The sequence below is a fragment of the Drosophila mauritiana genome, chromosome X (assembly GCF_004382145.1).
Source record: "Drosophila mauritiana strain mau12 chromosome X, ASM438214v1, whole genome shotgun sequence".
In the NCBI taxonomy this organism is placed as follows: domain Eukaryota; kingdom Metazoa; phylum Arthropoda; class Insecta; order Diptera; family Drosophilidae; genus Drosophila; species Drosophila mauritiana.
The window spans coordinates 1,424,395-1,437,598 of NC_046672.1; the positions used below are offsets into that span (position 1 = coordinate 1,424,395).

General features: G+C 50.4%; 2 protein-coding genes across 3 annotated transcripts in view; both read left to right on the forward strand.

Annotated features, from left to right (window-relative positions):
• Window positions 1-10,640, forward strand: part of LOC117146419 (microtubule-associated protein futsch) — a 55,329-nt gene extending 44,689 nt beyond the window's left edge. Inside the window, exons 9-11 of one of the 2 annotated variants that reach the window (XM_033312621.1) lie at window positions 32-5,723; window positions 5,792-7,211; window positions 7,275-10,640. In XM_033312621.1, coding sequence (XP_033168512.1) covers window positions 32-5,723; window positions 5,792-7,211; window positions 7,275-7,444 — 7,282 coding nt within the window. In that variant the 3' untranslated portion in view covers window positions 7,445-10,640. Of the gene's footprint in view, window positions 1-27; window positions 5,724-5,791; window positions 7,212-7,274 lie in introns of both variants that reach the window. The other variant, XM_033312622.1, reaches the window with a different exon arrangement.
• A 97-nt stretch (window positions 10,641-10,737) lies between these two features.
• LOC117146426 (putative gustatory receptor 2a) lies at window positions 10,738-12,921 on the forward strand. Its single transcript, XM_033312629.1, has 4 exons — window positions 10,738-12,184; window positions 12,251-12,319; window positions 12,373-12,462; window positions 12,512-12,921. Exons 1-4 carry the CDS (start codon window positions 11,189-11,191, stop codon window positions 12,599-12,601), a joined length of 1,245 nt encoding a protein of 414 aa, XP_033168520.1. The 5' UTR covers window positions 10,738-11,188; the 3' UTR covers window positions 12,602-12,921.
• The last annotated feature ends 283 nt before the right edge of the window (window positions 12,922-13,204 follow it).

A 13,204-nucleotide genomic window follows, 5' to 3' on the forward strand; every position in this document is an offset into this window, starting at 1 on the left:
GCACGAAAGGCGATATATCACCTTCTCCGGAATCGGTGTTGGAAGGACCAAAGGATGATGTTGAAAAATCTAGGGAATCATCGCGTCCGCCATCTGTTTCAGCAAGTATTACGGGGGATTCCACTAAAGATGTCTCCCGACCAGCCTCAGTAGTAGAAAGTGTTAGGGATGAGCATGATAAGGCAGAGAGCCGTCGAGAGTCAGTTGCTAAAGTGGAAAGTGTTGTTGACGAAGCCGGCAAATCTGATTCCAAAAGCGCTAGTCAGGACAGTCATAAAGATGAAAAGTCAACCCTAGCATCGAAAGAAGCCTCTCGAAGAGGATCCCTTGTGGACAGCTCAAAAGATGACGCTGAAAAGTCTGAAAGCTGTCCAGAATCGGTCATCGACAGTGCAGAGCCAGTCCCCAGGGAATCGAAATCCACCCTGGACTCAAAGAATACGTCTCGTCCAGGCTCAGTGGTAGAAAGCGATACAGCTGAAGCTGAGAAGTCTGAGCAGCAATCCCGTCGGGAGTCTGTAGTGGAAAGCGTCACGGCAGATAGCAAAAAAGATGGGAAATCTCAAGAAGCATCCCACCCAGCCTCTGTCGATGAACTTCTAAAAGACGATGAGCAAAAACAGGAGAGCAGGCGGGAATCAAAAGAAATTTCAAGGCCGGAGTCGGTTGTAGAGGATAAAAAGGAGAAACCCGATAGTCGTCGTGAATCCGTTACCGAAAGCGTTAAACTAGACAGCTCCAATGATAAAAAATCTCCCCTCGGCTCCAAGGACGCCTCCAGGCCGGGATCCGTTGCCGATAGTGATAAGGATAAAGCTGACAAATCCAAAGAGCCATCCCGACCAGAATCCGTCGCAGAAAGCATAAAGCATGACAGTACAAAGGATGAAGAGTCTCCACTAGTCTCCCGGCGAGATTCCATCGCAGAAAGCATCAAGACAGATATCACAAAGGGCGAAAAGTCCCCTTTGCCGTCAAAAGAGGTCTCTCGACCTGAATCCATCGCAGGAAGCATTAAAGATGAAAAGGCTGAAAGCCGTCGTGAATCTGTGGCAGAAAGCGTAAAGCCGGAAAGTGCAAAGGACGCAACATCAGCTCCACCATCAAAGGAACATTCTCGACCGGAGTCCGTTTTGGGAAGCCTCAAGGATGAAGGCGATAAGACCACAAGTCGCCGCGATTCGGTGGTTGACAGTATAAAAGATGAGAAGTCCCTTCTTGTATCACAAGAAGCTTCCCGGCCAGAATCTAAGGCAGAAAGCTTAAAAGATGCGGTTGCACCGTCGATGGAGACCTCTCGTCCCTCATCTGTTATAGAAAGCGTCAAGGATGGAAAATCCCCAGTCGCATCCAAAGAAGCATCCAAAGAAGCGTCCAGAGCAGCATCCGTTGCAGAAAGTGTCAAGGATTCGGCTGATGAATCAAGGGAACAATCTAGACCAGAGTCGTTGTCCCAAAGCAAGGCTGGAAGTATTAAAGATGAAAAATCACCTTTGGCCTCTAAGGAAGCATCCAGACCAGCTTCCGTTGCAGAAAGTGTTAAAGATGAAGCTGAGAAATCTAAGGAAGAATCAAGGCGAGAGTCGGAAGCCGAAAAATCTCCTTTGGCCTCAAAGGAAACTTCCAGACCAGCTTCCGTTGCAGAAAGTTTTAAGGACGAAGCTGAGAAGTCTAAGGAAGAATCACTGTTGGCTTCTAAGGAAGCTTCCAGGCCTACTTCCGTTGCAGAAAGTGCTAAGGACGAGGGTGAGAAATCTAAGGAAGAATCTAGGAGAGAATCGGTGGCCGAAAAATCTCCTTTGCCCTCCAAGGAAGCTTCCAGACCAGCTTCCGTTGCAGAAAGTGTTAAGGACGAAGATGAGAAGTCTAAGGAAGAATCTAGGAGAGAATCGGTGGCCGAAAAATCTCCTTTGCCCTCCAAGGAAGCTTCTAGACCAGCTTCCGTTGCAGAAAGTGTTAAGAATGAAGCAGAGAAGTCTAAGGAAGAATCACCTTTGGCCTCTAAGGAAGCTTCCAGACCAGCATCCGTTGCAGAAAGTGTAAAGGATGAAGCTGAAAAGTCCAAGGAAGAATCTAGGCGAGAGTCGGTGGCCGAAAAATGTTCTTTGCCCTCCATGGAAGCTTCCAGACCAGCTTCCGTTGCAGAAAGTGTTAAGGACGAAGCTGAGAAGTCTAAGGAAGAATCACTGTTAGCTTCTAAGGAAGCTTCCAGGCCTACTTCCGTTGCAGAAAGTGCTAAGGACGAGGGTGAGAAATCTAAGGAGGAATCTAGGAGAGAATCGGTGGCCGAAAAATCTCCTTTGCCCTCCAAGGAAGCTTCCAGACCAGCTTCCGTTGCAGAAAGTGCTAAGGACGAGGGTGAGAAATCTAAGGAAGAATCTAGGAGAGAATCGGTGGCCGAAAAATCTCCTTTGCCCTCCAAGGAAGCTTCCAGACCAGCTTCCGTAGCAGAAAGTGTTAAGGACGAAGATGAGAAGTCTAAGGAAGAATCTAGGAGAGAATCGGTGGCCGAAAAATCTCCTTTGCCCTCCAAGGAAGCTTCTAGGCCAGCTTCCGTTGCAGAAAGTGTTAAGAATGAAGCAGAGAAGTCTAAGGAAGAATCTAGGCGAGAGTCGGTTTCCGAAAAATCTCCTTTGGCCTCTAAGGAAGCTTCCAGACCAGCATCCGTTGCAGAAAGCGTTAAGGACGAAGCTGAGAAGGCAGGAGGGGCAGCGAATGACAAGTCACAGGATGCATCCCTCCCAGAGTCTGTGGCAGTAAGTGCCAAGGACGAGAAATCACCGCTTCTTTCGCGTCCTGAATCAGTGGCTGACAAGTCGCCAGCTGCCTCGAAGGAAGCATCTCGCTCTGCATCGGTTGCCGAAACCGCCTCATCACCCATTGAAGAAGGTCCACGATCCATTGCTGACCTCAGTCTGACCCTTAACCTTGCAGGTGAAGCTAAGGGCAAGCTTCCAACTCTTTCGAGTCCCATTGATGTGGCAGAAGGAGACTTTTTAGAAGTAAAAGCGGAATCCTCCCCGCGGCCAGCTGCACTTTCGAAGCCAGCGGAGTTTTCGCAGTCCGATACTGCGCATACAGCCTCCACACCCGTGGACGAGGCTTCTCCCGTTCTGGAGGCAATCGAAGTAGTTGAACAGCATACCACCTCTGGAGTCGGAGTCACGAGGGTAACAGCAGAAACGGACCTACTTGACCTGACTGAAACCAAATCCGAGACTGTAACCAAGCAATCGGAGACAACGTTATTTGAAACCCTTACCTCGAAGGTTGAAAGTAAGATGGAAGTACTGGAGAGCACGGTGAAACAAGTTGAAGAGATAGTCCAGACCTCAGTAAAGCAAGCAGAAACCACTGTGACCGATTCCTTGGAGCAACTGACCAAGAAGAGCAGTGAGCAGTTGACAGAGATCAATTCAGTGCTAGACACCAACGTCAGCAACGTAACCAACTTATTTAGCACTGCAGTGGAAACCGTTGAAAAGAAAGTACAGGACGTGACAGAAAAAGTAATTGAGAAGGCAACCGAACACGTTTCCGAGCACGTCACCACTACTGCTGAGAGCTCAACGGAAACTAGCCAGGAGAAGAGCAGCCTGGATCTGGGCACATTCTCGGAGCTGCGCGAAACGCATATTACCACCGTGGGGTCACCGGAATTCACGGTCACGATCTGCGAGCGCGATGAGCCCGTGCTGCACGACATCAAGGAGGAGGACGAGGAGCATCGCTTCTCGCCTCCGAGCGATGGGGACAAGGCAGTAATTATTCCACCACAGCCGATGCGGCCGCTGTCACCGCGCGAGGAAGAAGTAGCGAAAATCGTTGCCGATGTGGCCAAGGTACTGAAGTCCGACAAGGACATTACAGACATCATACCCGACTTTGATGAACGCCAACTGGAGGAGAAACTGAAGTCAACTGCCGACACAGAGGAGGAGTCCGACAAAAGTACCCGGGACGAGAAATCCCTGGAAATATGCGTCAAAGTAGAAATCGAGTCTGAGAAGTCATCGCCCGATCAGAAGTCTGGCCCCATTTCCATCGAGGAGAAGGATAAAGTCGAGCAATCAGAAAAAGCACAGTTGAGGCAGGGAATATTGGCTATCAGTCGGCCGGAGTCGCCCTCCCCTTCCCAGTCAGCAGCCAGCCATGAACATAAGGAAATGGAAATTCAGGCTAAGAAACAGTCATCCCCTGTTCCCAGCAAGGATGAGTATGGACGCGAGTCCGTGCTATCACAGAGCCATAAAGCTGAGATGTCTTCTCGCCCAGAGTCCGTTGCCAGCCAGGTCAGCGAAAAGGACATGAAGACATCGCGCCCAGCATCTAGCACCAGCCAATTTAGCACCAAGGACGGCGATGAGGAGACGACTGAGTCGCTAATTCACTCGCTTCCTACCACAGAGACAGTGGAGACGAAACAGATGGAAGAGAAATCGAGCTTTGAGTCTGTCTCCACTTCAGTCACTAAGTCCACAGTCCTCTCTAGTCAGTCAACTGTTCAACTTCGCGAAGAGTCCACCAGCGAATCGTTAAGTAGCAGCCTTAAGGTGGAGGACAGCTCCCGCCGCGAGTCGCTCTCCAGCTTGTTGGCCGAGAAAGGAGGAATCACTAACAACACTAGTTTGAAGGAGGACACTAGCGCTTCGGCATCTCAGCTGGATGAGCTGCTTGTGCAGTCCGAGGAGTGCTCATCAGAGTCAATCGTCAGCGAGATTCAAACCAGCATTGCTCAGAAGTCAACTAAGGAAACCAAGGATGCTAGGGAAACCAAAGTAACCAGCCAGTTTACCACTAGCACCAGCAGCGCCACCAAAGACGATAGCTTAAAGGAAACTGTGGCCGAGTTTCTGGCCACCGAGAAGATTGTTTCTGCCAAGGAAGCCTTCAGCACTGAAGCCACTAAGTCGGCCGACGACTGCTTGAAGAAGGCCACCGCCAGCACCGTCTCCAGCACAACCGCCTCCCAGCGAGCGCTATTCGTGGGCACGGACGAATCACGGAGGGAGTCTCTGCTGAGTCAGGCAAGTGAGAGCCGCTTGACCCACAGTGATCCTGAAGATGAGGAACCCGCTGACGACGTTGACGAGCGGTCCAGTGTTAAGGAGAGCCGTTCCAAGTCTATTGCTACCATCATGATGACCAGCATCTACAAACCTTCCGAGGATATGGAGCCAATTTCAAAGCTCGTAGAGGAGGAGCACGAGCACGTGGAGGAGCTGACTCAGGAGGTCACCTCTACCAGCAAGACCACAACTCTTTTGCAATCCAGCGAACAGAGCAGCAGCACAACCACCAGTAGCACCAGCAAGACCGGTGCCTCAAGGGTGGAGTCCATTACACTCACACAAATGGATCAGCAGACTAGCCAGAGTCAGGCCGAGCCTGCCGATCGCAAGACACCGCCAACGGCACCAGTAAGTCCCGGTGTCAAAGCAATGAGTTCGACAGGATCAGCTGGATCTGTGATTGGGGCTGGAGCCGTAGCCGCCGGTGGAAAGTGCGAGTCGAGTGCCGCCAGCATCGTCTCTTCATCGGGCCCGATGTCGCCCAAGGACATCAGCGGCAAATCCAGTCCCGGTGCGCTCACTTCGGAGAGCCAGTCAATTCCCACTCCGCTAGGTCGGGAGTCGCATACGGACACCCCAGAATCCTCGCCAAAACCCACATCGCCTTTCCCGCGCGTTAGCAAGGACGAGCTTAAGTCTCTGGAAATGCAGGTATGTTAAAGCAGTTTTGTGCTGGTTTTAATTGTCTTATTATATCCTATGATCTTTAACCCATGTAGCACCACGAGCATGAGCAGATGTTAGCAGGAGCAGCCGCTACAGCCGGAGCTGAGTGTGAGGGTGACATTCCCGAGCTGCACGAACTGCGTGGACTCGAGTGCACCACAGCCCTCAGCGGGAGCACCGACAAGATAATCACCACCACAATCACCACGGTGACCAAGGTAATTTCGGCGGATGGCAAGGAAATAGTAACCGAGCAAAAGACGGTGACAACCACAGACAGCTCGGAGCCCGACAGCGAAAAGGTAGTGGTGACCACAACGCGCACTACCAGCGAGAGCGAACGAGACCAGCTGCTGCCCAAAGAGGTGGCGCTGCTGCGCGGCCTGTACCGCGCCAGCACCCCGGGCAGCGAGGACGACGAGGACCTGCTACTAGGATCGCCGCGCAGTGCCACCAGCTACGAGCTGCAACACTCTAGCTCCGGTGTGAGCAAGCGCTCCGATCTGGATGCTTACGGCGACGAGAGCCAGGATGACATTCCTCCTCAGTATGGCAGCGAGGAGCACTCAACGGCACGATCGATTCTTCTGCCTCGCACAGCCGACCCAATGGCCACCTCCTTCTACGGCGCCCTGCCCGACAGTTTCGACGTTGTGATGAAATCCAGCACCGAACCAATCCCGATCCAGGGCGCACCGACCGGCGATAGCCAGTCGTCGGAGAGTGTGGAGAGCAGTAGCCAGACCTGGGCAGGACACAAGTTCCTCGACCAGGCAGACAAGGACTTCCAGCGAGCACTTGAGGAGCACGTACAGGCGCGCGGCGCCGAGGTCATGTCTTCCGTCACCGCCAAGTACTCGTACTCGCCTTCGAAGGCCGAGGAAATGGAACAGATCGTGAGCGGCACTGCGGAACGGCAGCGCTTCCCGCTCAGCGATGTCCAGCGAGCCCGTGTGGCGGAGAGTGGTTTTGCCACAGTTGGCAGTGTCGCCTCCCAGCAACAGCAGCAGGAGAAAGGAGAGGAAGTGGAACAAGACGTCCCTACCACAACTGCAGCAACAGCAAGCACCACAGCCACAGCGAGTTCCACTGGAGCTCTGCCCAAGGACCGCCTCGAGGAGTGGGGCAAGCCCCTAGGCCTGCCATCACCAGCACCACTGCCTGTAGAGGGCGGTGCTGACATTCGCACCACTCCCAAGAAGGAACGCCGCCTGGTGGCCACCAAGACGCGTCTGAACAACGAGAAGAACCTGCGCAGGCGCAGCGAATCACCCAACAAGGCCGGCAAAAAGCCAGCGCCCGTCTACGTGGACCTCACATACGTGCCGCACAACGGCAACTCCTACTACGCCCACGTGGACTTCTTTAAGCGTGTGCGAGCGCGCTACTACGTCTTCTCCGGCACGGAACCCAGTCGCCAAGTGTATGATGCGCTGCTCGAGGCCAAACAGACATGGGAGGACAAGGAGTTGGGTGAGTAGATGCTTGTTATGTCGCTCCTGCAATGAGTTAATTTTCCAAATCTCCGACTTGCAGAGGTCACCATTATACCTACGTACGACACTGATGTGCTAGGTTATTGGGTGGCTGAAAACGAGGAGCTGCTAGCCAAGCACCGCATCGACCTCTCGCCCTCCGCGTCTCGTTGCACCATCAACCTGCAGGACCACGAGACCTCGTGCTCGGCCTACCGCCTGGAGTTCTAGGCCACGGGCTTGTTTATTGCATTCGACGATGACTAAGCCAACCCACAACGCACCCAGCCATAGACGCAGACGAGCCGAGCACTGCCAGAGAATTAAGTCCATGTACGGACTACAAAGTGCATGGACTCGAGCTCTGACACGACAAGAACCAAGACTAGGACTAGGACCAGCACAACGACGACCACAGCAAGAGGAGAAGGATTGGGATGGAGATCCGAATGGGAATGACAGTTCAGACAATTCAATTGGCCAAGTTTCGTGAGCAGGAGCCGCAGGAAACGGAAATGAGCCGCACGTTGGCTGATATGGCGGAGTTTGGGTCACGCGAATGACTCCATTTTGTTTACCAATGCCGCCTATTGAGCTTTCGACGACTTGTTTCGGCCGACCAAAAGCTACGTAATTAATTGATATTAAGTTTTAAAAATTAATTACCAAAAGATGCATTGCAACCGATCCTCAGTGGTTTAGTCGAGGAGAAGCCATTTATGTCGCTTTCATTGCATAACGTCAAGCTACCTTGCCTAGTAATCCAAAGATCAAAATAGTTTTCAAAACCGCATAGCTAAAATATACAAAGGAGAAACGAAAGGAGAAAAGAAGGCGAGAAAATACTAAGAAAAGACACACTCTATACATATATAGAGTACTTAATATTCATGTTTAATATATGTATTAGTCGAAACTTTTACGAACCCTCTCGTATGGTCTCCCCATACCAAAGGTATTTGAATTTTAAAGCGAGCATTAGCTAATTGAACGTGTATAACCCGCAAAGTCAGAGCTCTTTAGCCGTAGGATAATAAGCGATCATAATACAGAACGAAGATCGGAGACGGATTCACTACCCGCCCTTCGGACTTAACTGAATCAAACGTTAGGGCTAACAAGTGATTGCAACAAAGATTCTTTTTTCGATTTACCCCTTACCGAAGCAAATACAGTATCCGAGAGTCGGGATTCAGGATTCGATAACCTCAATATATAAGTAATTCCAGATCCAATCGTTTTCGTAGTCCGTTCTCACCGTTTAGTTTCGTATGTTTTTCTTTGCATTTCGTTTCGTTGTTTCAGCAGGCAGCCGCAGAAAGACTTATAATCCAACTTGCTATAGCGACCGATATACGTACACCTCCACTCCCACATAGGAGACTTAAGGAAGATGAGAAACGAACTGACACTGGGATTTGGGGATTGGGAACTGGAGTGGCGGGGTGATGCAGTTAGGAAACGAAGGGTCCTAAAGCATCCTAACGCCATTGCCGGAGGATCAGGGAAGCAAGAAGGTGATCAAAGTATTGGATGAAGACGATGACGAGGACGGTAGAGTCAATGCTGATGTTACTATGTAAGGATCTGAGTGATCTAAATGGGCTTAGGAATAGGACTAGAACTGGGCTTGTGATGGGGCGGGAGTCTTGGGTTGGGTGGGTTGGTATCCGGGTTGGGGTTGGGGTCGAATAGAATGGAATGGGATTTAATGGATGGATGAGGGGACAGTGAAACAGCTATTGTGAGATTAAAACGAGAATGAGCAGAGTCATAACTATATACTCGTACGATACGATAAATATGAAGTACACAAAGTGAACGAAGGTTATTTTTCTATATTTTTTTTACTTTTCATAGTCATAGAATAACAAATTTGCAACAAACAAACAAGAACAAGGAAGATAAATATGCAGCAAGACGCGAACCAGGCACACAGGCAATTTTAATCAATGTAACCAGTAACCAGTTACCAGTATCGAAGAAACAAACGGAACAAGCAATTCGAGGCCACAGCAAAACAGTCCAAAAGAGCCAGTTACAATTATAAATTAAAGACTCGAGTGGTCGGATGCCCCACTCGAGACAGACTTTTTAGGCTACGCGTATATTTTTTAGTTGCTTTTTATATACAACAGCAACAGATCTGGGAGGAGCTGCGGCCGATCAACTTTCAGTATGCAACATGCCACATGCAACATGCAACAGGCAGACCGCAGCAGACAACAGTCAACTGGCAACCGTCCAGTCTACACCGTTTGATAGCAACCAGCGAAATTTAAGCAAAATTATACACACGTAGGGCTAAGAGGGGCGGTGCGGGTCGGTGCGGGCGTACGACTAGGGCGGATCACGATCCTCATTGGCGCTCCCGTCCGACCAGCACTCGACTTTCGATTATTGGGTAGCATTGCAGTCTCCGCTCCGAGGATTTTAAATTTATAACCGAGAAAAACGAAACACGAAGTTTATTAAACATTAATTACTTTCCAAATTCGTGCGCTTAGCGAGCAAAACCAAAACCAAAAACAAACCGAAGGAGGTTAAGATAAAGAATACTCACACATGAACTATATACACTATATATGAATATATATATACGCATATATATATATATGTACTTGAGCGTATTGATGTTGCTTAACAAGAAAAACCAAAAAAAAAAAAAAAAAAACTCTTCTCCCAGCCAGAAGACATTTTTTGCCTTTCACGAAACGAATTTCCCCTAAGATACGAAAATATGAAAACTTGTTACCTTTGCCCCCGTTTGTTTGCGACATGAGTTTCGTTGAAATCAGGTCAGATCAGATCAGATCGACTATACATACACGATACACTACACACTACAAACCACACACTGCACACTAACATATATTGTACCCAACACATGAAGCCACACGCACACGTATCCATTGCCTTATATCCAGAGAACAGATATCTGCATCATACCTTATATTAGTCTAAGAATCAAGTACGATATGTATGACCTATGAGAGTTTGTTTGTTGAATTTGCTTTTACTTTTTAGCAGCTTCGATTTAAATCAAATATACATACTAAATGCACACACCCCCGCACACACACACTGCTCGCGTAGGTGGTGTGCTCGTGGTGTGGTGTGTGTGGGCCCGTGTGTGCTCTATATAATCATTAGTACAGCAAGTGCATGCAGAAAGTAAGATTGTTACAAACAAGAGCCCAGCCGAGGTATCGCTTACTGGCGGATGAAGTAGTCACATGGCTAGGCCCGACCAGGGAAGGAGTAGGAGTCGGTACGTAGGGACGAGCGAGCCAGCACAAAGATCTGAAAATGGGCAGAGGTTACCGCGAAGGAATATATATGTATTACATTTTATGAAACGTCAAGCTTATCTCAAGAACTATTTCCAAAACAAAATCTGAAATTATAATAAACGTATTTATGTGAAGCCCGGGTGTGTATTTCGTTTCCCGCCGTCTTGGGTCCCCAGGCTACCGCAATGGCAGGTGAGTTACCAGAGCACCTGGTGGTGCCCAGTGACCCAGTGGTCTTCGTTTTCGTCTCCAATTTGTTCTCGGCCGGTTTGAGGAGCGAACCCACCTTGGATTGCTTGATTGATGATGGGCTGACACCTAACTAATGGCTTAATTGATCATGATGGATGGCCACTTGGAGAGTCCTTTCGGCAGGACCGCGTCAACGCGCAGTCGTCTGAGGTCGGTAGGGTTGGTTGGTTGGTTTCTCATAGGAAATACGTAAGTGCCTGTCCTCTTACATGGGTGTTCCTATCCACTGCGAGTTTCCGAATCCTATTTTCTAATCCCCACCATTAGGGTCCCATTGAGCACTAGATAGCCGATACAGAAAAGTTCCATCCCCGTGATAAGCTGAATCAAGGTACGGGTGGGGGAAGAGGCACTCGATTAGTGATAAGGTAATCTAATTGATGACGCTTCCTCCCCACATAGCTAAACCTGGTCGCGCGGCAGATAGTGGATGGAATTCGGCATGGACACGCTGAGAGCTCTGGAGCCGTTGCACCGCGTCTGCCAGGTGTGCAACCTGTGGCCCTGGCGCCTCGCCCCCCCGCCTGACCCGGAGGGCATCCTGCTCCGGCGATCGCGCTGGCTGGAGCTGTACGGCTGGACCGTGCTAATGGCGGCCACCAGCTTCACCGCCTACGGCCTCTTCCAGGAGAGCAGCGTAGAAGAGAAAAAGGACTCGGAGTCCACCATCTCGAGCATAGGTCACACGGTTGACTTCATTCAGCTGGTGGGCATGCGGGTGGCTCATCTGGCTGCCTTGCTGGAGGCCCTGTGGCAGCGGCAGGCGCAGCGAGGCTTCTTTGCGGAGCTAGGCGAGATCGATCACCTGCTGTCCAAGGCGTTGAGGGTGGATGTGGAGGCTATGCGCCTCCAGATGCGTCGCCAAACGTCGCGCCGAGCTGTGTGGATTCTGTGGGGCTATGCGGTTAGCCAACTCCTTATCCTGGGCGCCAAGCTGCTCTCCCGCGGCGACAGATTCCCGATCTACTGGATCAGCTACTTGCTGCCACTGCTCGTGTGCGGATTGCGTTACTTTCAGATCTTCAACGCCACTCAGCTCGTGCGCCAGCGCCTGGATGTGCTCCTAGTGGCCTTGCAGCAGCTTCAGCTGCACCAGAAAGGACCCGCAGTGGATACTGTGCTGGAGGCGCAGGAGGATCTGGAACAAGCGGCAATGGATAGACTGATCGCTGTCAGACTCGTCTACCAACGGGTGTGGGCCCTAGTGGCCTTGCTAAACCGCTGCTACGGGCTGTCCATGTTGATGCAGGTGGGCAACGACTTCCTGGCCATCACCTCCAACTGCTACTGGATGTTCCTCAACTTCCGCCAGTCGGCGGCCTCGCCCTTCGACATCCTGCAGATAGTGGCCAGTGGCGTATGGTCTGCCCCCCACTTGGGCAATGTGCTTGTCCTCTCGCTGCTTTGCGACCGAACGGCCCAGTGCGTGAGTAAACTGGAGTAATTGTCCCACCCACATGAATCTATTAAAGGTGGTTTATTTGCTTTCCAGGCGACTCGTCTGGCCCTGTGCCTGCACCAGGTGAGCGTGGATCTAAGGAATGAGAGCCATAACGCTCTGGTAGGTATCCCTGTGCGCTAGAACAACCATTGATAATCCACGTCCCGCTCCAGATAACCCAGTTCTCGCTGCAGCTACTCCACCAGCGGCTCCACTTTAGCGCCGCTGGCTTCTTCAACGTGGACTGCACCCTTCTCTACACGGTGAGTGGAAATTTCGAATGGAATCCGGATAACAGTTCGCACATTACAGATCGTGGGAGCCACTACCACGTACTTGATAATCCTGATTCAGTTTCACATGAGCGAATCCACCATTGGCGGTGGATCCAACGGACAGTAGCAACCGATCAGCAGAAGTGACCTGTTGCCACATGTTGACACAAATATTAAATAATGGCTTTAACGTTTTATTGGTCCATAATTTAAAATAAAATACCACCATCGGTCATCGGCGGATAGGCCAGTGCCATATTTTCCTGTCCTAGGCACCAGGCGATCAGAAGCCTTAGCCAGTGCCAGCTGGCAGATCGAAATAAGCTGAAACAGCTGTTGTTTTTTCATGATGGCTGCCGCATACGTTTCCCCAATCAATTTTCGACCAATAGGAAGCCAGTTGATGGAATAAAACCGTTAGTTGAGCTTAGAAGTAAACAGAAACAGCTGTTGTCTTTCATGATGGACTTCCAGTCACCATTCGAACAATGAATACTTTGCTCCCTACTGAAATTTCCGTTCGCCTGGTGCCCAGCTTTGTTAAAACAGCACAAATTTGTCGCTGTTTGTTCGACGGCTCAAATATTCCGCAGTAACACCCTAAAATTTTCTTCATTAGGCACCAGGCAAACAGAAACAGTAGCCAGTGCCAGCTGGCAGATCGAAATAAGCAGAAACAGCTGTTGTTTTTTTCATGATGGCTGCCACGTACGTTTTTCCAGTCTCCTTT

Bases quoted from the DNA above. Each gene is read 5' to 3' on its own strand.
- LOC117146426 (XM_033312629.1), top strand. From the start codon at position 11,189: ATGGAATTCGGCATGGACACGCTGAGAGCTCTGGAGCCGTTGCACCGC. The intron at 12,185-12,250 runs GTGAGTAAACTG...TTTGCTTTCCAG, and splicing joins GCGACCGAACGGCCCAGTGC to GCGACTCGTCTGGCCCTGTG. The intron at 12,320-12,372 runs GTAGGTATCCCT...GTCCCGCTCCAG, and splicing joins ATGAGAGCCATAACGCTCTG to ATAACCCAGTTCTCGCTGCA.